Source organism: Leptosomus discolor, chromosome Z (genome assembly GCF_034619465.1).
Source record: "Leptosomus discolor isolate bLepDis1 chromosome Z, bLepDis1.hap2, whole genome shotgun sequence".
Taxonomy (NCBI): domain Eukaryota; kingdom Metazoa; phylum Chordata; class Aves; order Leptosomiformes; family Leptosomidae; genus Leptosomus; species Leptosomus discolor.
The window spans coordinates 18,193,743-18,215,590 of NC_141419.1; the positions used below are offsets into that span (position 1 = coordinate 18,193,743).

General features: G+C 42.6%; 2 protein-coding genes across 2 annotated transcripts in view; one reads left to right on the forward strand and one right to left on the reverse strand.

The window, feature by feature from the left end:
- Window positions 1–1,354: 1,354 nt before the first annotated feature.
- Window positions 1,355–15,271, forward strand: RIGI (RNA sensor RIG-I). The gene is given in 14 exon segments (XM_086480043.1): window positions 1,355–1,459; window positions 1,589–1,727; window positions 3,606–3,728; window positions 4,501–4,599; window positions 5,580–5,724; window positions 6,627–6,885; window positions 8,685–8,847; window positions 9,246–9,347; window positions 11,464–11,621; window positions 11,942–12,036; window positions 12,038–12,075; window positions 12,175–12,197; window positions 13,001–13,147; window positions 14,975–15,271. Coding segments are annotated over 14 exon segments (1,893 nt in total).
- A 3,585-nt stretch (window positions 15,272–18,856) lies between these two features.
- ACO1 (aconitase 1) overlaps window positions 18,857–21,848 on the reverse strand; it is a 39,271-nt gene continuing 36,279 nt past the window's right edge. The window contains exons 19-20 of the mRNA XM_086478977.1: window positions 20,718–20,903; window positions 18,857–19,440 (exon numbers count right to left, since the gene is read on the reverse strand). Of these exons, the coding sequence (XP_086335103.1) occupies window positions 19,327–19,440; window positions 20,718–20,903 (300 nt within the window). The 3' untranslated portion in view covers window positions 18,857–19,326. The remainder of the gene's footprint in view (window positions 19,441–20,717; window positions 20,904–21,848) is intronic.

Sequence of the window (21,848 nt, forward strand, 5' to 3'; positions counted from 1 at the left end):
AATCATTTGTTGCTGGTAGAGCGAAAGCTGTAACAGGCACTTGTGAAGTCAGCTGCTGAGCAGGAAAGGCTCTCCTGTGTCTCTTACCGGCCCATCCGATGGCTGTGCTAGGAGCGGAGTGATTAGCCTGAAGGCTGGCACTTCCACCCTGTTACATACAAGGAAATTAAGCCCTAAGGGATCTTCTTACTTGGGCAAAAGTGATCCCTGAGAGGTCAAAGTAGGCTGTTTGCCACATTACGAGGCTGCAAATTAACCAACTTTGCTTATTTTATAGAGGTGAACAGTAGCAGTCAGTGTCCTTCCTTTCCACAATAAATAAGAAGCTGGAAAGTATAATGTCAAATAAAAAATCCAGATGCATTACCAGACCAACTTATTTATTTTGAACCATTTATGTGCTCTTGATGTGTGGATGTGGTGCTTGGGGTTATGGACAGAGTTAAGGGGTAGTGTGGCCTGGGCCTCTGCCTGGAAATACTGATTCTGCAGGTGGTTGGAGGGAGAAGAATAATGTTTGGGGTTCTGGAAGAGAAAGTTCAAGTTCTCGGTTCTGGAAATCTGGGCTCTCCTGGGAGGGCACAAGGCACAATCAAGGGGAAAAATTTAACTTATTTGAATACGAGATTTATGAAGCTGCAAACAGCTGGATGCATTCACTCTATACATTGATGTTTAGAGGGAGGTTTGCAAATGAACTTGTCATGTTTAGCAGCACTTCTAAACTGTGGATACGTTCTGCTCTGCAACCCTCTGCCCCTCTTCGTGAGCCTTACCCTTTGATGCTCTCTTCCGTGCCACAGGGCAGTCCGACAGACCTTCTCGTTTTGATGTTCCCAGCCTACACTAATGCTGGCACCTTAGGGGGCACTTGCTCAGTACTGGTCCTGCCTTGCTGTTGAAAATTATTTTTCAGTCTTTTAGAAACCAGGATACAGCCCATAGACACCCGTTCAGGGTTTTCTGGGGGCAAAGGGAAGAGGGGCTAGAGCGACAGTTTGATACCTATCGCCTCGCTGCGCCCTCCCTCAACCCTGCCAGCCGCAGGCGCCTGGCCGCCGGCTTTCCAGCCGTGTGCGGGCGCACACGCTTGCTCGGGCCGGTGGGTATTTTTTCCCCCCTCGTTTCGTTTTGCGGAGGGGCAGAGGCCGGCGGAAAGCAGCGCGGTGCCTCCGCCGGCGGCCGCTTTCTGTTTCCATCCTCCCTCTGGCCTGAAGTTTCGTTTTCCCGCCCGCTCCCTGCTGGTTCTCCCGCTGCCCGGGCAGGGGGCGGGCTGCGCGCCCCAGCCGCTGCGCACCGGAGCCGGGACCGGGACGGTGGCGGTGCCCAGGAGCGGCGCGAAGCCGGCCTCTCCATGGCGGGGGCGGAGAAGCGGAGCCTGCAGAGCTACAGGCGATACACCGAGAAGAGCCCAAACCCCGTCTACGTCCTGGGCACCACGACGGACTGGCTGCCCGACGGCGAGGGGCCGGCCGCACCTTGCTGCCCCCGCAGCCCCGCACCACGCTCCGCGGCTGCGGAGCTCCCCGCTCCCGGTCGGCGCGCCTGCTCCCCTCCCCCACTCTGTGCCTGCTTCGGGTTTTTGCTGGAGGGGAAGGGGAGAGTCCGCAAGGAGGAGGAGGAGGGGGAGGGGGTGACGGCGGCCGCCGCGCTGTCCCTGGGTGCCGCCTGGCAGCTGGAGGCGGAGGGCTGGCGCCGGGGCTGCCGGGGCTGCCGGTCGGCGGCAGGTCGGTTCCCCCCCCGCAAGCGCGGTTTCCCGCGCGTCTCCCTTTCGCTGCCGGAGCCGCGCCCGCGTTCAGCCGGGCAGAGCGGCCCGGTGCGCCCGGGACGCGGAGGGTCGCTCCGTTACCCTTGGGCTTCTGCAGTCGGGTCTGGTCACATCAGCGGGGAGGCGGTAGGAGAACGTAGGTTGGCGGAGGCTGGAAATAGAAGTCTCGGAAGGCACGAGGAAACTCCCGTGAAGCAGCTGGAATAGTTTTGGTTGTGGAGAAAGTCAATGAAAGATGAAGGGATGCAGAACAAAGCCTCGTTGACAGAAGACTCGTCTGCCTCAGGGCGTTTAGAGAAGAAATAAGACAGCCATTGTTCTCCCCAAGTATAATTAAAGTAAGCTAAATTCTCTGGAAGAAAAAGCTAAATGGGTTTCAGGAGGGGGTGTGTGTGTGTGTGTGTGTGTGTGTGTGTGTCGGTGGTTAACTGGTAGCGTGGGATAACTTCATTACAGGACCGAGTCTTAAATTAGGAACTGATTTTTAAAAATTATTCGGAGGTCTTAAAAGGCTTATGTTTCAAGAAGTAAGTAACCATTAATAGTTGGTTAAATGAGATGGTTGCTCCTCAGTAGCTAGACTACTTGATGTGTGAGGTCCTAATGCAGTTTCCTTTCCAAAATGTAAGAGAAGAGATTACGAAGGCGTAAAATTAACAGGATTTGTCAGTTTTCCTCTATACATGCAGATTCTATCACAGATTCTTATGAGTGATTTATTGGATATCTTGAACCCCAAAATCTCATGCTATAAGCCAGATTTGTTTTCATTTACTCCCTATTAACTACGGATAGTTACACTATCTCAGTGAGCAATTGCTAAAAATTTATCACTTGGATGTAGCCCAGTCTCCCCTTAAAGCAAATACCAGGTCCAGAGCAACTTTCTACTGGCCTATGACAGTCCTAATTTCTGAATTGTAAAAATATCTTCTTTGAAGATGTTGATGCTGTTCAGTTTGGTGTATCTTCAGCAGAAAACTGAAAAAGTTAACCTGCTGACTTGAAGCACTATCCCAAGTACTTATTCACTGGGCCTGAGGCTAGAATTTAGCATTACTTTTGTATTTGGCAGATGCAGAGGTAAGTGGTCGTCAGATTAAAGACATGGTGGTGGTAAGTATCCAGATCTCTCTCCTGCTTCTCCAAAAGAAAATATAAAGTTAGGCAAATTCCTTCTGTTTGCCCACAGTTCCTCTGGGACCCTGATCTGCTTTCTGCCACCTCTGAAGCCTACAAGGCAAATCATACTAGTCCTCTAAATATGATTCCCTGAAACTGTCTGTTCCAGGACAGTATTTTGAGCTGTTTGCTGACTGTCTAGGCTGCAGGTGTCTGCATTGCTTTCAATCAGGAACTGACTTGAATCCAATACGATAAGGATTTTTGAAAGAGCGGGGAGCCAAGGACAGGTAAAGGGCTAGTAAATCAAAGCAAAGGGGACCAAAGGTGTTTGTGAGTCTGAGTAGGGTCCTATGCTCTGGGAAATCCTGTGGAAGAGTATCACCGACTGCACAGATCCAAGGATTGTATGGATCAAAGAAAGGAGGTTGTTAATGGTTGCTTGCACGATGTGACATTGTGTAGCTCTTTTTCCTCTTTGCAAGTCTTAATGCTCTTCTAGCATAGGGTTTTTCACGTTACACATACAAGTGCTATAAAGGAAAATAGTCAATTTATAAAAATTGTTGTAGGTCACCTAGATTTTTTTGTCAGCTACAGGCCAAAATAATTTTAATTTCTCCAGCGTGGCCAAGCAAGTGCTTTTTCAGATTGCTCCTACCTGTTCTAGCTAGAGATTGAATTCACAGTAACAACTTGTTGCTTTTTCTGAAAGGTTGCACTGGACTGGCAGAAGCAATTGAAAACTGGGACTTCAGCAAACCGGAAAAGCTGGAGTTGCACAGACAGCTGTTGAAGAAGATAGAAGCAATAATGCTAGAATTTGCCATTTTCCTAGGCTCCTGAAGGATGCAGATGTGGTGTGCCACACAGGAGGGTACTGAGGAACTAGTACAAATCTCTGATTGGATTTAGCTGTCTTCTCTTTTAATGTTTAAAGGATCTCACACTGGGCATTGCACATGTTAGAGGTTGCCCCTCATTTACCACACTTCTTGTGAAAAGCTGTTCTGTCAGCACATTATCAAAAAGGTCTCCAAACACCAGACTGTTGATGATGCATCTCTTCTCTGACATAACTAATTCACCCATGACATGATACAAGTGAGTTTAGAGCTGAATGTGGCTGCAAAGGATCTGTACAGTCGATGTCACTTCTTGTACGGCAAATTTTGCTCCACTAGTGGTTCCTAGTCCCTATTCCGTAAGTGTAAACCCTCTGACAGGACCGCAGTTTAAGAGAGTATTAACTTCAAAAGTCTGTAAAGCAGAAGGCTAAAAGGAATTGTGTGCATATATTTGGGGGAAAATAAGCCTTTGTGTTTTCTTTCTGAGTTGAGAAAAGACCAGTTGAGGTAAGAGTTGTCAGCCAAGACCATGAAATTCGTTCATTTTAGGAAGCACAGTTGAGTGGTAGCAAAAGCATGCCATCAAACCTACACAGAATTCTTGTCTGGTGTGTATGTCTGTCAGAGAGTGCTCTGTGTAGACTGCAAGGACTCTACCTCTATCATTTTAGATAGAAACTGTATGGGGCACAATGTATCTTATGCATTTCTACTGCAACACTCTTCACAAAAATGTGTTCTCTCTTAGAATGGACCTGTCAGTCTTCACGGTTCATGAACTAAAGAAGGCTTGGAGCTACCAGACCGAACTTGCACAGCCTGATATCAATGGGAAAAACACATTGATATGTTCCCCCACAGGTAAGAAAACATCCATTTCCTAGAAAAATTCTCTTGGTGGAGAGGGCTATGAAGGATAAGGAACGGTAAAGGTTGAGTCAAACCTTTCCAGCTGTTTATTTGAAAGCAGTCTTCCTTGAAGGACTAGATCCAGATCTAACCTGAAATTAATGACCAAGGGCAGCACAGAGACTGAGCAAGACAGACATGTCTCTTGGCACTTCAGTGCTTGTATTCAGATTTTCATGTTCTGACCTCTGCTTTCTCACTCCCTGGTGCGGATTTTTGAGTTAAAATTGCTCACTGATCTTTGCAGATCTTTATGAAATTTGGCTTGCAAGTTGAAGTAAAAATAGGATGAGTTGCCCTGAGACTCCCCTGTCTTCTGTACTGCAATGCCTACATTAAAACAGCACAGGGAACTTCTGCAGTAGCTCAGGACTGAATTAAGAAGATTGAAGTTCCGCAGCAAAAGAGATATCAATCAGCTCTTTCTTTCTACCTGTGTTTTCCATGTTGCTGGTGTGATTCTCCCCTGGGCCCTGGAGAGGCAGGTGGGGTAGCAGAGGCAGGGACACAGAAGAGCTCTGGGTGGCTGCACGGTGAGTCTGAGCGCTCAAGGAAAAGAAATGTGAGAGGAGTAAGGCTGCGTGGGGAAGGATGGAAGCTGAAAGTGTCTGGTGCCTGTACTATAGTCTGCTTTGATGTGGGTGCACACACTAAGAGGAGAAATAGACTCAATGATTTCAAAGAACACAAAGAAAACTGTAAATGGATTTTCCTTTCCAGTGACTGCTACACAGTCTTTACAGAGTGAAATTGTGAGAAAGTGATGATTACCCACCTGAGTAAGCAGCAAGCATGTGTTCAAACCTGTCCCCAGAGAGTCTGGAAGCATAACAGCTCCCTTGTCAGCTCCCCGTTGTTACAGGGCATCCAGATGAGACAGGTTCCTGCTTATAATTACACTAGCGTTTACCTTTCACATTCTTCGTTTAAAGGATCTGGAAAAACTTTTGTGGCATTTCTGATTTGTGACCACCATTTCCAAAACATGCCCTCAGGATGAAAGGCAGAAGTTGTCTTTCTTGCAACCAAAGTGTATGAACAGAAAATGGTATTCAAGCAGCATTTTGAAAGAAGTGGGTAAGTGTAATTCTACCTGGTGGCTTCCTCCACAGAAAATAAACTGCCCTCTAGGTCAGCTGTGGCTAGGGCAAAATTTAATGGGTTTTACTGGTAACAAAAGTACTTGGCATTAACATAAGGATGATGCTTACTGGTAAGAATGGCCAGTTACCAAAGTCAACTTTGTTTGGAGAGTCTGAATTCTGCTTTTGGAGAGTTTAAGCACTGGTTGTGCAGCATCTATGGAAATGGCCAAAGTATACCCATGCTTGCCTCTGGAAAAGGGTGAAGTGTGTTCTCTCTTGAGACTTCTTTCTGTCCTGCTTCCAAAGATGAGGCAGTTCCAGGCAGCAGCAGTGGGATTCCTGTCACTGTTCCCAAATGGCAGTTTCTCTTTTCCAAATGGAAGGACCGAAACGTCTTTGTTTTTTCAGCCTCTAGTCAGAAAATGATAGTCCACCTCTCAGACAGGACTGAAAATTATGGGAGTACTGACAATCTGTAGTTCTGATTTTGAAGGAACTGATTATTCAACATCCACATACGAATCCTTACAGTTATGGGAAAATGAGGCTGCTGGACAGAAAACAGTTCCATGCTGCCAGATGTATACAGAAAAGGGATGAAGGGCAGGATCTCCAAACACAGCTTACATGTGAACCAACAGATCCAGCTTAAATGTACAAGTTCATCACCCCTCAAATCTAATATATTTTAGTTAATGGCAGCTGAAAATCCAGTTGTTTACTTTCAGCAGTTTTTTTCATAGCTCTGTGGGTCGAACTGCTGGCCCCAACAATTTCACATTTTGAACTTAGTCACTACTCTTCAGGCTTGCTGAAAAGTCCAGTCTTCTAGCTTTTTTTTTTCCCTGCAAGACATCCTTTTTCCCCACCATATCTTTTGCCTCTTCTGCCTAGATATTCTGTTCAAGGAATTAGTGGTGAAACAGTTGCAAATGTCTCTGTAGAAAAGGTTGTACAGTCCAGTGACATCATTGTGCTAACACCCCAGATTCTTGTGAATAGCATCAAGGAAGGGATCCTTTGCTGCCTCTCCATCTTCACTCTGATGATATTTGATGAGTGCCACAACACTACGGGTAACCACCCTTACAATGTGTTAGTGACCAAGTACCTGGAACAAAAATTTGACTCCTCTGCAAACCAGCTGCCTCAGGTAAGGCCCAGCCTGTCAGTGGTAGAAACATTGAAAAGTATTCTGCAGTGCAGTCAGCAAAGCCTGAATCTTGCCTTTTGTGTTAATCCAGTTCAAACTCCCATTTGACAATGGCTGCAAATTGAAGTGGTAGCATCTGGAACAATTTTTCTCTCTTCTCAGACACCTCCAGTCTGTTTTCCCATTTTACATTTTCCCTGCAGCTGCCAAGAAGGGCTGATCAAGCATGACAGAAACTGGAGTAGTTGAGAGCAAATAGGGTTGCTGGGCTAGGAAGAAAGCATGTGCCCCAGAACTTAGTAATCTCTTTGTCACCTCTCTATTGCTGTCTTCTGCAATAGTAAAATGGGGCACTGCCTCTGCTGGCAGGAGGTTTTGGTCCAGCTGAGAAGCCATCTCCACTGAATGAATGCAGAGGACAGTTCTGGGGGTGGATTTTCTGTTTCTGTGTATGATGAGCACTGACAAATACAGCTGGTTATGGATTTAAGTGGGTGGATAATTTATTTTCAGTTTGAGTACTCTAAGTACTCAAAGTCCAGTACTCTGGACTTCAGTAAAGCCTTTGACAGTCTCCTACAGCATTCTCCTAGGAAAGCTGGCGGCTCACACCCCAGACAGGTACACGCTAAACTGGGTTAAAAACTGGCTGGATGGCCGAGCACAGAGAGTTTTGGTGAATGGAGTTGGATCCAGCTGGCAGCCAGCCACAAGTGGTGTCCCCCAGCACTCAGTTTTGGGACTGGTCTTGTTTAACATCTTTATTGACAAGCTGGATGAGGGGATTGGGTGCTCCCTTAGTAAGTTTGCAGGTGACACTAAATTGGGTGGGAGTGTTAATCTGCTTGAGGGTAGGAAGGCTCTGCAGAGGGATCTGGACAGGCTGGACTGATGGGCTGAGGTCAGTTGTATGAAGTTTTACAAGGCCAAGTGCCGGGTCCTACACTTGGGTCACAACAACGCCATGCAGCACTACAGCTTGGGGAGGAGTGGCTGGAAAGCTGCTCAACTGAAAAGGACCTGGGGCTGCTGGTCGACAGCTGGCTGAACATGAGACAGCAGTGTGCCCAGGTGGCCAAGAAGGCCACCAGCATCCTGGCCTGTATCAGAAACTCACTACAAGAAGGACGTTGGGGTGCTGGAGCATGTCCAGAGAAGGGCAACGAAGCTGGTGAAGGGTCTAGAGCACAAGTCTTATGAGGAGCGGCTGAGGGAACTGGGGTTGTTTAGCCTGGAGAAGAGAAGGCTGAGGGGAGACCTTATTACTCTCTACAAGTACCTGAAAGGAGGCTGTAGTGAGGTAGGGGTTGGTCTGCTCTCCCAGGTAACAAGTGATAGGACAAAAGGAAATGGCCTCAAGTTGTGCCAGGGGAGGTTTAGATTGGACATTAGGAAAAATTTCTTTACTGAAAGAGTGGTTAGACATTGGAACAGGCTGTGCAGGGAAGTGGTGGAGTCACATCCCTGGAGATGTTCAAAAAATATGTTGATGTAGCACTTTGGGACAGGGTTTAGTGGGCATGGTGGTATTAGGTCAACGGTTGCACTTGATGATCTTAAGAGGTTTTTCCCAATCTAACAATTCTATGATTCTAAGCTTGACTGCCCTGGAGAGGGCATGAGTGGGGATAAGGTTTGGCTCTGAACATTTAGTCCTTGCACTCATGTTTACTTCATCTGCCTGTTTTGTTTCCTTGTTTTTGAAGACAGTGACAACTTTGCGATTGGTTACAGCATCTCCTGTTTTTTTTTCCATTTGTGACAAAGAAGCAACCACTGCTATTTATGTGCATGCTCAGATTGTAGGTTTAACTGCTTCTGTTGGAGTCGGTAACGCCAAGACCATCAAGGAAACGATAGAGCACATCTGTACCCTCTGCTGCTACCTTGGCATAGAGGCCATATCCACTGTCAGAGAGAACAAACAGGATCTGCAGAGATTCACAAACAAGCCAGAAACATGTAAGCACACTTCCTTTTTATTTTCCTGTGAGATTCAAAGCACCATAATTAAGGCAGCTATCCAATTGCCGCTTGGTCAGGTGAAGTTAAAAGCTTAAAACTAGGCTAGAGCTTTGCTTCCCACTGGCTTGAAAGGAGTTTAAGCATGCACTTTGTTGTTGCCCCACAGAAAGGCAGTGTCCATTCGGGCAAATTTTCTCTTCGCTGAGATCCACAATCTCTGTTTTTATTAATTGAAAATTGGGGGCTGTTTCTTTCTGTGCAACTGTAATGCTCATTAACAATAAACATCATTATGATTGCATAGACCACCACATGTAGCATTCTCCTAGACAAGAATTTGTTCTGTGCTGCTGTTTTACTTATTCAGGCCACTGATTTCCGTTTGTTGTCTCTAGATATCTGACAGGTTAAAATACGAGTTCAGAATCACTTTGCAGACATTATCTCAAGTCTGATGTCTGAGACAGAGGTGTTGATGAGGAAGATTTACTCAGTGGGTAAGATATTGTGATATGCCTGTAAAAGGGATACAGTTTTTGATTACATCACTGTGTTTCCTCATGGCTGCTAGAACAGTCACTCTTTTTCCATTTCCTTTCTCCTCCTTACTTTTTACTTGCCTTTAACCAGTGTTTCCTAAGTGAGAGATTATAGGTAGAAGAGTCAACTGTTTTCCTGTTATATGTGATTAGTTTGATAATCATAAATATTGTTTGGATTTCAGCCTGTGTTTCATGCAGCTAAGGATGGTGTGCTTTTGACACTATCAAATAATTTTGAATTTTTAAAGAATCTAAAAAAGAACTACCAAAGGGCTTGTTTTCAAAATGCGATGAACTGAATTTCCTTGATGAGAGATATCTATATGTTCTTATTTAAATATTTCTGCAAATACTTCATGCCTAAATCTGTCTCTGTTAAGGAAAACAAGAAGGGTCTCAGTTATGGTGTTACTCTGAATGTTGTAATTTCTTCCTTTCAGTGCAAGTTTACTTTCACTCTTGCTGTTCCGACACTGCTTTTCTTATTTTCTCTGGCCTTTCTGAGTTGTGCTTAGAGTTTTTGCTAGGCATGCCCTGACCACCTTTTCTGGTCAGCATTTTGTTCTCTTTATACCTCTGGGTACTCCTATTTCCACTGCATATCAGGTCTCCATTATTCCCCATTGAAAAGCATTTAAGGCAATTTTACAGAGGAATACCTGCGGAACGTGAACACCACCAGAGAGAGCATACAGCTGCCTAAGAAAGGAAGCACTTCTCTGTAGGGTTCCAGCCTCAGGAGCTGCAGTGGCATGAAAGGTTTGCAGAGAGGGAGATGTATGGCTGTGAGAAGAGAACAGGCCTCATGGACATGAGGCATAATTCTGCAGCCCTTCAGAAATCAATTGATCTTTTCTGCTTTTGCAGATGTCCTACGTGGTGTCCAGTAAGTGGCTGTTATCACAAATTTGAGAGCTACAGAGGCTACAAAGCAGAGACCCATGGATGGTTATGCTCAGAATCAACCTTGGTCCATCCAGCTCTGAGTTAAAGGATTTTGTCTATGCTTAGAATGGCATCCAGGGTGCCTTAAGCCTGTTTACCTTAGTTCTATACTTTCTAGATTTCCCACACACACACTTTCCAGATACTGGATAGTGAACTGTATTCTGGGGCAGGAAGGGAGAATTAAAAAGAATCATCAAAACAAAAAAAAACCCCGCACCTAACCAAAAAAATAAAACAACCAACAAACCAAACCCCAAGAAACCCTGACAAAGAACCAATACAGTGGGATTCAAAACATGTGCTAAATTAAGTAAACACTTCTGAAGCTTATTTTGGCATCACAGTTCCTCTTGCATGAATGCCATTGGCTTCCCTTCTGTGGACCCTCTGATTACTGAATTTTATGAAGCACTCAGAGTACATATGTGACAAACAGGTACTGACTGGTTCTGCCTCAAGAACAGGCCCTTGGACAACAAGCTTATAAGTACCATGGACTGTTTAGCAAATGAGTACTTAATTATTGAGTAGCTGGTAATTCAAGGAGCAAGGCACATGAGTTTCTTGAATACTGTAGCCTTCTTATAGGGTAAGTAAGCTCTCATTTTATTGCTAAAGACTTCAGATGTGTCTAAGTACACAGATCCCCAGTTGAATTGTACTGGGTTAATTTTAGCCTGACATCTGGGTATAAGTTGAAACACAAGGAGTGAAGAAGACAGAGCCAGACTCTTCTCAGATGGTTCCAAAAGGCAGGACAAGAGGCAGTGGGCACAAACAGAAACACTTAAAACAACAGCAAGAACTTCTTTGCTGTGAGGGTGGTCAAACACTGGAACAGGTTGCCTACAGGAGCTGTGGAGTCTCCATCCTTGGAAGTACTCAAAATCCATTTGAACACGATCCTAAGCAATGGGCTCTACGTGGCCCTGCTTTGAGCAGAGAGTGGGGCTAAAGACCTCCACATGTGCCTTCCAGCCTCAGTGATTCTGTGATTGTATCATACAGTGTTCTTCTGCATAGGCTTTTTAACATTCATGGAAAATGTGTTAGCTTCTAGCTAACTGTTCTGGTTATCTGTTAGTCAAGATGAACAAATGTTTGTTTCCTCCTTCTCTACTAGCAACTATCTCCCAAATCAACAAGAATGATTTTGGAACACAGAAATATGAACAATGGATAGTTACCACTCAGAAGAAATGCAGACTGTTGCAACTGGCAGATAAGGATAAGGAAAGCAGCATTTGTAGAGACCTTTTCATTTGCACTGAACACCTGCAGGTTAAGTGAATATCCTCTTTCCTTCCATACAGAGGTGGAGCCATCCTGTTCCTTCTGATATGGGTATGTTCACCTAGGAGCAGGTTTTGAACCTAATAGTTTTATTTGACACAGGCTAAAGCATGGCGTTTAAGACTTGTGTCTAAAGATACTCACTAAGAACACTATAGTGCAGAGGAGACTTTGTAATGCTTGTATTGTCATGCAAACGGAAGAACAACCCAAGTTTGTAATACTTAATCTGGATAAATAAAATTTGCATTCATCCCCTGTTCCACAGAAAATAAGGCTTAAATGTGTATGTCTCTCTTTCTGAACAGAAGTTCAATGATGCTCTCATCAACAGTGAAGAAGCCTGCATCGAAGACGCTTTAACCTACCCAACTGAATTTTTCACAAACGTCAAAAATGGGCCACGTAGATTTAGAGAAGCAACTGACAGCCAAATTTCAAAGTATTTCACACAGTACCTGTGACAGTTGCAGGGGAGAAAAGGGCTTATGGTAGGATGATCCAAGTGCTTTCTTCAGAGTAAATGCATTTGCTTTTCCAGAAACTTCGCACTTTTCAGAAGACGTGTGTCTGTTAGGGTAGGCAGGGGGGAACTTTCTGGGACTGCAAGCTTCTAGTGCAGGAGCTAAGGAAGAAGTAGTAATTGTAGCTAGATGCTGTAGTAGGTTCTTACATGCCTGACTTGGAGATAAGGGAGCGGTGTCCTTAAGCATGTGCCCCACAAGTACTGGGATGGTCTACAATCATGGATGCTGGCAGCATTAGACAAGGCAACATACACTGCTCAGTGCACTGCCTAGCCTCCTCCTTCCAGATGCTCCTAGGACTCAGCTGTGCAACAAAGGATGTCCAAGGCCCTCTAGGCCTTGTGAAATTTCTTCCCCCACCTCTGAGGCTTGGTTTGTCTCCTCCCGCTTCTTTTCAGAGGATTCTGTTTCTGCATGAGCTGCAGGTTCCCAGCTCCAGGCTCCGGCTATTGCCTCTTTTTCTGCCTGCAATGTCTGTGGTTTCTGGAGCCTTTTTTTCAAACTGTGAGCTTCCCAGAGCAGCAGCGCTACTTCTGCTGTAGGAAGTCTCACATGACTTACTCTTCACAAGGACTTAGTAGCATTATGACCAAAGGGGCCACAGAGGGTAGAGGGAAGGAAGGAACAGATGGCATAATGCTGTCCATCATGTAGCCTTACATTCTTAACCTGACAAATGTACCATGTTCTTTCTTTGGTATGGAGTTACTAGACCAAGGCATGTTTTATTTGCTTTGAAGTAGTAAGTTCCTAAATGTTACCTGTCCTGCATCATGTTTAGACAGACTTTGGGCTTCTTTTAATTTCATTATTATCTTGATTTTTATTTATTTATTAAAGATACATGACCTGCAAATGAAGGAAAAGGTGTTACGAGATTTCAGGAAGAAAGAAACAAGATGTCAGGTAGTGGAAAGGAAAAAAAATCTTCTGTGTGGAAAATGCAAAGCATGTGCCTGCAGTACGGATGACATCAGAGTTATAAAGGTATGTCTCTGTATGGAAGCCTACATCCATGAACACCAGGGAAGTCAGCATTATTGAACTAACAGCATTGTTTATCAGCATATAACGCAGGCTATTTTGTGCAAACTGGAGCAGAAAAAAATTCTGAGTACATTGGTAAACCACAGGACCAGTCACAACTACTTCTGTAGCATGCTGTGATGGTAGCTGATGATGTTCAAGGTATGTAAATATGTGATATGACAGGAATCTCTTCAGTTTTCCTGAACCCCCTTCTGTTAGAAATAGATGAATATTGTGGAAAACCATGTGATCTTCAATGATATAACCTACTAGTGGAACCAATGGATATTTACTTTGCCAATTAGCATAAGATTGGAAGTCTTCCTGCAGTTGAGAGATTTCTCCCACTATTTCTGTTGATTGAAAATCATCCATACAAAGGACTGACATCAGCTTACTGTTTATCTCCCTGGCTTATGGGCCAGTTTTCAATTTTGAAAAGCAAGGCAAACCATGTTTTTAAAAGAGGAGCCCTTTAATTCTTCAGTATTACTTTGTTTTCAATTCTTTAGGTAGTTCATATTGCTTCTATGTATCTCATGGGGACATTTTTATTCTACTGTTTTTGAACTTCAAGAATTTCTCTGTAGGCCCAAGTAGCCAATACTGTACATATGGAAAGTGGTGATCATGAAAGAGACCCTTTTCTGGTCACTTTGAGCCTTTCTACTTCTGAAATTTGATGTTTTGAAGCTTCTTCTATTTGTGCTGCTCTGAAAAGTGCAGTTGTGATGTGATAAGGGGCTTCAGGCCACAGCTGAGCATTACAGAGTGCTTGCCTTCAGGCACTTCCCTTTGTAATCAAGAAAATCTTTTTTTTGTTTGTTTTTACCAGCTGTTTTTTGGAATGTAGATGGCGTTCACTACTTCTCGGCACAGGGAAGGTCCACAGCCGAGGAGTTGGGAATAGTTCCACCTTGTGAAAACCCAGCTACCTTGACAAATAACAAAGGACATCTAACATGCACCGCTGACTGTTACTCCATTTTGTGCTGCTGGCTTATCACCTATACCTGTGCAAATACATCACAGAGTTCAGAAAACTCTTCAAAAAGAGTTTTTGCTTAGTATTCTGCCATTAACTCCTCACAATATCTTAAATAATCCCTACAAACTGAGTTCTGCCATAGTTCAGCCTATATATTTACTGGAAGTTGCATTTCCAGGAGGGACTAGTGTTTTCAGACTCCAGCTCAAATTGTTCTTATGCTTTCAAATTAAGTTGTTAATTTTTTTAATCTTTGATTATTTGGAACTAGGTGATCTTTAAGATCCTTTCCAACCCAAACCATTCTATGATTATATGTGGTATAAACAACCACTGTAACTCCTTTACCTTGTGAGGGTTACTTTTTCTACCACTCCAAAGTAATTGCATCACCCCTCATGGAAAGCTGGGGTCACATAGTTAAAATGCGTGGAAAGAAGGAGTCTGTCTCTGTTTTCTGTTTGTTTTCTGTTGTCTGGATGTCTGTTAGTTTTATGCACAAGGCTCAAATACTGCAACCATGTTTTTTAGAGAAGCTAAGTAAGTTCAAATATGTGTAAGCTGGTGACCGGTGATATGCAGTAATTTTGGTTTTGATAAGCCCAGTCCCAGGTCTTTCTAGTACCTGGTATTTAATGAATGGGGAAAAAAAAAGCAAGGGGGCTGAAAGGTGAGCCTCCTGGATGACAGGAAGCTCCTTACCAGGGAAATGGTATTTGTGAGGGGAAAGGGAATGTCAGGGAAAAATGAGGAATGGTGGTTCTACTATTAAGTGCTTCTGGCATGTGTTGTTTCAGGAATCTCATCACATCCTAGGAGATGCCTTCAAGGAGCATTATATAATAAAGCCTCACGAGAAACCAGTCCAGTTTGATTGTTTTGAGAAAAAAAGCAAGATGCATTTCCAAAATACTAATTGCCATCATGACTGGGGAGTCATTGTGAAGTACAAGGCATTTGATAATCTACCAGTGATCAAAATCAAAAGCTTTGTAGTAGAGAACATTGAAACTGGGACACAAATGGATTTTCAGACATGGAAAAATATTAGTTTTTCTTTGAAGAATTTAGATGTTGGAGAAATGTGCTGCTGAACTCAGCATTTTAATGCACGTATCACCCTACTGCACTAAGCTGAAATAGTGGATGATCTATTTCCATGTATAAAGAATTCTTGTTCTTTATGCTTTCTGATATGCTAGGTCCCTCATCAGCACGTGGCTAGATTAAAAAAAGTATGACCACTAAAAAAAATTTGTTATCTAATTAAATGTTTTGCTAGAAGTTTTAATATAAGCATCAAAAACATGTGCCTAAGCATTTAGGTCTCAATCCTTGCTGCTATAAAGAAGCTGGTCTGACAAAAACTTCAAACAAAGTTGAATGACTAACTGAACATCTAATTTTAGGTGACAGGCCACAACCTCAAGAATTTCTGTGTGAAACAGAATCTTCTTTGTTACCAGTAACTTCCAGTTGGATTGTACCTCCATGTAGACAACACAGCTTATGCATACTGACACTTTAAGCACTACTTTAGCTTTAATGCTCTAGGCATTTTGGTATATTGAAAATTAAGAGAAAATTTCCAGTAACTTTTCTGTGAGGAAGATACTGCACCTTTTAAATCCATCTTTAATAGAGAATGCTTCTGCAACAGTCTGAGAAAACCAATAGGGCTTCACAGAGCCCTCTCAGAGGAGGCATCTTGTGAATTAAAATGGTAGCAGTGTTTTCTTCTATCACTGCACGTTCGTCAAGTTGCTGTTGCTAAAGTTGCAGAATGGACACCTTTCTATGTGTTGCTTAACTGAAGAAGCCCCAAGGGGGACAAGGCAGTGCCCTGTAAGATAGGTGAAGGCTTAATTTAGATGGTGATGAGTAGTTACCCTGGTGTCCTGTCTCATGAATTCACATCTGAAATCTCTCAAGACACTAAGATTAATTCCACAGATTTCCTGTCAGAGCTGACCTAGAATTGGAATAAAGTCTAGGCATAGTGTGTATAGGCATAAATCCCTCCTCCCCACCCATATCCCAGACTTCCCTCAGAAAAACAGAAATTGCTACTGACGAAGGTATGAAACATTGTTAAACTTGTAGACTTTAAAGGCCTTGCTGTTTCTATGTATCTTCGATCAACTTAATCTTCACTATTTCTGGAACCAAGATCAAATATATTTTTGATTCTCTTTATGCATTTGATAGTGTAGTAAGGTATGTATGCAGAAGAATTATGTGTCTGAAACACCTGAAGAAAACAAACTACCTTGAACAGTAAACTAACTCAGAGTCCAAAAATTATTTAAACTACCTAAACCCTAGTCCATGAGACTTGTGGTGCTCTTTTAAACAGTGCTATGTGGCATTAAAAGCAAAACTACTTTTTAAGCACTGCTTCGTGTTCCACCCCAGGTCATGCCCTTTACTGTGAAAGCCGTTTACATGTACAGGAAGCCTGAATCTCAGTCCTTCAGTAACTTACTCTGTGCTCAGTTTTTACCTAGTAAATGCACTGTTCTTATAGCTGCTTCAAAAAAGGAAACACAGAGCAATGGATAAAGGTGATTTACGGTTGGATAATGCCTCCAGTCCAAAAATACTAGCCACAAAGATTTTGAAAAAGACTGGTTTAGCACTTTCAAATTAAAAGTACATGGAAAGCCACAGTCCTTGAGTATCAGTTCACTGGGTGAAAAGGCCATCTACTTTGGGACTCTTGCCATTCAAAATAATGAGTCTTAAGTTTCACAGCTTATAGTAATAACTACTGGGAAGTTAACGGATTTGAGGAGTTTTAGACTATTCCTATTGTTTGAACGCAATGATTGCAGACTAAAAGATCTCTGCAGCTCAGCCCAAGTGAGTGTAACAAAGGTTGATGAGGTAACACATTAATAAGAATGCAATTTGATACAAGTCCACCTTCCGCACTCTACTTGGCCTTGGAGAATATCTGATTTTTTTTTGCAATTGAACTCTAAGTTGCATATTTATTACCAAATAATGCTCAAGATTATAACCATATTAACAGCTTTCTGTTAAGACGTTTCACAGAACAGCTGAGGTTGGGAGGGACCTTTCAAGGTCACCTTGTCACCTACAGCAGTTTGCCCTGGATCACGTCCAGAGAGCATCCAAACGTCTCCAAGGAAGGAGACAGCGCAACCTCTCTGGGCACTCTCTTCCAGTCAGTGCTTGGTCACCCTCACAGTAAAACAGTGTTTTCTGATGTTCGAACGGAACCTCCTGTATTTCAGCTTGCACCCATTGTTTCTTGCCCTGTCATTAGGCATCACTGAAAAGAGCCTAGCTGTATCTTCTTTGTGCCCTCCGTTCAGATATTTGTACACAAACAGTGGAGATGTCCCTGAGCCTTCTCTTCACGAGGCTACACAGTACCAGCTCTCTCAGCTTGTCCTCATATGAGAGATGATCCAGATGCTGCCTCTTGCCAGATTCGCTATAGGTGCTCTGTTTGTTGTTGTGGGAGAATAACGGAAGACTGGTGAGGAGGACTGTAAACGTGCTCGAGTGACTTGCAGCTGGGGTGTCGAAAAACACATATATCACACTAATTGATTTTTAGTTCTGTGTGTTTGACAAGTAGAACATCTGTGTTCAGATAACGTAGGCCTGTGATGGACTCGAAGGCACCTTATCAAACACACCTGAGATTCCTGCCCTGCTGTGGGAAAGATCAAAGCACAGTGGAAAAACATGCCTGAAAACTACCTGTTATAACAGGCGAAAAGCAGCAGGTCTGTTAGCTTTTTGCTTGCTATCAGGACCGAGCTCTGCGGTGCCTGTGTTCCCGCTTACGTGCCTCCACCCAGGTGCTGCTGCGGAGATCCCTGGATTGCGAGGTAACAAGAATAAATTTACTCTTTGCATTTCAAGTATGCGTTGAGGTTGTTCCTGCGTCCTGCCTCTGTCAGCTCACACAGTTGTAATCGAGTGAGAAGAGCATGTTGCAGGTACAGTGCAATCTCTATCCCTCCTTAAGCCTCAGAACTCTTTTGATTGTTTTTTTCCCACATACAGCTGGAGCTGACTGCACTAAAAATACATTAGAAGATCACTTTGAAAGAATTTCTCCACTATGTTAATTGTGGCAGCTGCTCTAAATACAGTCAAGAATTGGTACTATAACCTTGTTTATCTCTGAGTAAGACGGTATTTGTTATCACTGTAAACAGATTCATGTGGTATTGTGCATTGGGCAGTCACTGACTTCAATGTATGCATTACTGTAAACACTGGTTGCTAACTGCCATACAAATTGCTGACAAGGATCTTGAAACTGTGGCAGATTGTCTTCTTGAGGACACAAAACAGAGGGAAGTACATCACAGTGGTATTCTGTTGGGTTACAGAAGACTGCCGGTATTTGTATTATGCAGCTTATTCAAAGAAACAAGACTTAAAATATGAGAAGTCAAGACTTGTATGACTGCTCCTACAGGGACAATGAGAAGAGTTTAAAGTCAAAGCTTTGTTCTGCATCTCGGTGCTGAGGATAACATGACAAAACCCACCAAACTTCTTGAAAATAACTTTAATTTTATCCATTAGAAATAGTATCCCCAATAGGTCCACCTTTCCACAAAGGCTTAGATTTTAAACAACAAAGTTCACATTTTTCAAAATTAATAAACAGCTAAATAATCAATTTCAGTATTAGATTCAGGTTCTGGTCAACTGAATAAGAAAGCAAGTCAATATAAGGTAATTGGTAGGGAAGAAAAATTATTTTTTATACTGTCAGTTAATTTTTGGACCACTGATATGAGCACAGAACTTAACTTCAGAGTCAAACTAAATGGACAAAACATACCAAATCAGCACATGATCTTCAACAGTTCCACAGATTCCAGCAGTATTTTAACGACTTTTGCACTGTATTCTAAGGTAAGGCAAGCCAACCACCACACAAAACAAATAATAAATGCTGTGAACTTTAACTGGGCAAGTGTGTCCAGCTTCCTGATACACAGAATAATTCAGCATTGTAAACACACGTTCTAATACAATCCATGAAAAAACTGTTCACCTTATGGTTCACGCTTTCAAATTCACGATTACCACAGTTTTACTGCGCTCACCAGAAGCAGGCTTGTACCTGGACGGTTTTGCTTAAAGTTTTTGATTAGGATGCCATTTTACGGATCATGTAGTTCAGAATGCCACCATTGTGAAAGTAAGTGAGCTCCACGTCAGTGTCAAATCTCATGATGGCATGAAAGGTTTTCCCAGTATCCAGCTGTTGGGGTCAAAGAAAGTCATTCAAGCAGCAGAACCTTCCACATGTTACATGACATGATAGTAAAATATGGACTATTACGATCATTTTGCTATCTTAAGAAATTGTGATAAAAAGCTAAAGTGAACAGGCACTGGACATCAGTATTTCTTTCCACACTAGAGTACAGCCAGCTGCTTAAGAGGAAAGAGGTTTAAAACAAACCATAATAAACATGGTATGGACTCTGCTTGCATTGCATTTGTGCCTCATTTAGATTTATTGTTGATATAAGCCTAGAGGCCTGAAAGCTGACCATCCTTTCAAGTGGTTATACTAATTCTTGATGATTCTATGTAATCGTTCTTCTGTCTTAGGTACAATAGCAATACTTATTTCATTAGCTTTCTTTGAGGCCTAGTGTTTGGGAATCAGAAAAACACAAAGACAAATGCATAAAGTGGATAGAACCATTGGGTTTTACTGAAGACTCCCCTAATCAGGTACTTCCAGATGAATGCACAATGTTCATCTGTGACTAATAAGCTGACCAGCTCTTTGGGATCTCTATTTTCTCCATCTCAGGGCCGTTAATGAGGCACATGTAAACAACTACTGCTAGAAACTAATCCAGGCAGACCATTTGCATTAAATGAACATGCAATAAGTAGATTGTTTTGCTAACAGCACTAAAAAAGCAGACTTTGATACTATTAGGTTAAGTCAGTCAGTTTTACAGATGTTCCAATCAAGAATAGACCAAATTTTTATTGAGGATGCTAATATTTTCCCAAAAAGGGCATAGGTTTGAAAGCAAAGCTAGACAAAAAGCAGGGCCTGACGTTTAACTAGATTTTATGCTGAGTATGCTGACTTCACTTTGAATGCTGCCGTGTACAATAATCTGTCAGTTGAACTGTCAATGAATTATTTTAATTTTAAATTCATTTAAATAAATTGGTTTATTTAATACTTACAGTTCGCTTTCTATTGTACTTCAAATATTCTATTGTACTTCAAAAATGAGACAGAAAAAATTACAGTGGACTTTGATAGACTGGCCAAAATACAGGACTGCTTTGTGCTAAATAAAAGGGTTTGGGCGTGCTGCTTTTATATCCCATCATAGCAAATCCTTATTAGAGTGACTGTTTTCATCCCCTTCACTATCTTAACTCTTCTCCCTTCTTTGAGTAAGAGAAGCTCATTGCCATATGAAAGCATATTGTTTGAAGAGACAGCTAATTTTAAGCGAAATTACAGTGATTCATAAAATTCAGCCCTTAGGTGTCTCATACCTTAATTTGGATGTTCATCTGCGGTTTTAGTTTTTCAGGAATGATAATTGTGTAACGCTCCCGTCCAGTGAGTCCTAAAGTCCCTGCATCCTCTCCAGGTAAATACTGCAGAGGAATCACTCCCATCCCTACCAGGTTGCTTCGATGAATTCTCTCATAACTTTCAGCAAGCACAGCCTTGACACCCTGGGAAATACACGACAGAGGTATAGTTATCTGCATGGTTCAGGACAGATTTTCTGTGCTAGGAAGGAAACTGGTACATTTGTGGTCCCCTCCATTTCATTTACCAGCTACTGGTAGAGTCAGCAGGTCTGTCTGACAGTGGACTGTCCAGAATGACTTGATTACATGTTAACTTTCAAACAGCTTTAAAAGAAGTTTGATTGTCAAAAAACTACATACGCTTTCTCAGGAATCCTGCATACTACTTTAATATGTTTTACGTAGAGCACCACTAGTCATTTCCATAATTCTTGCTAATTCAGTGTTGCCCTCCTACACTACAAGCTCCAGGATGCAGCTTAATTAATTTCAAAAATTTTACATGTTAATACAGTTAAGACAAAAATAACACCACTGGAAAAAAAAAAATCCAAAAACTTAGACAAACGTAATCTTAAGCACCAACTCTCCTAAAACTTTAATAATACACACACTACTGCCTTCACAAATTCCACACTAAGAAAGCTTGAATCAGTTTGGGCTGGTAAACAGTGTAGGTCAGGACAGACTCAAAGAACAAAACAGGTATTTCACTGTATGTGGATTTCTATTAGGCTCCCGTAACAATACTGCTAAGCATCCCTGAAATCTGCATAGTGAAGCAACGCTAAATTTCATTTTTACTGATAATACTTTTTTCTTACACTTTCTATCTTCACTGCTAAGTGAGCTGAAGGAGATAGCTGGAAGGAGACCCAAGGTTTACTGGGTTATGGTAAGCAGAAGTAAAGAGTCTGACCTTTCTGTTATAGCCTTGAGGATTTCTAGCTGAAGATCAGTCAAGGCTTCCAGTCTGAACAGGATCTATTAAGATTTAAATAGCTTTTGCAACTCTACTGTGGCTCTTGAAGGCGGCTGAGATTTGAAAATAGCTCTTACTAACAAAAGTGAGAATGAGCTGCCCCA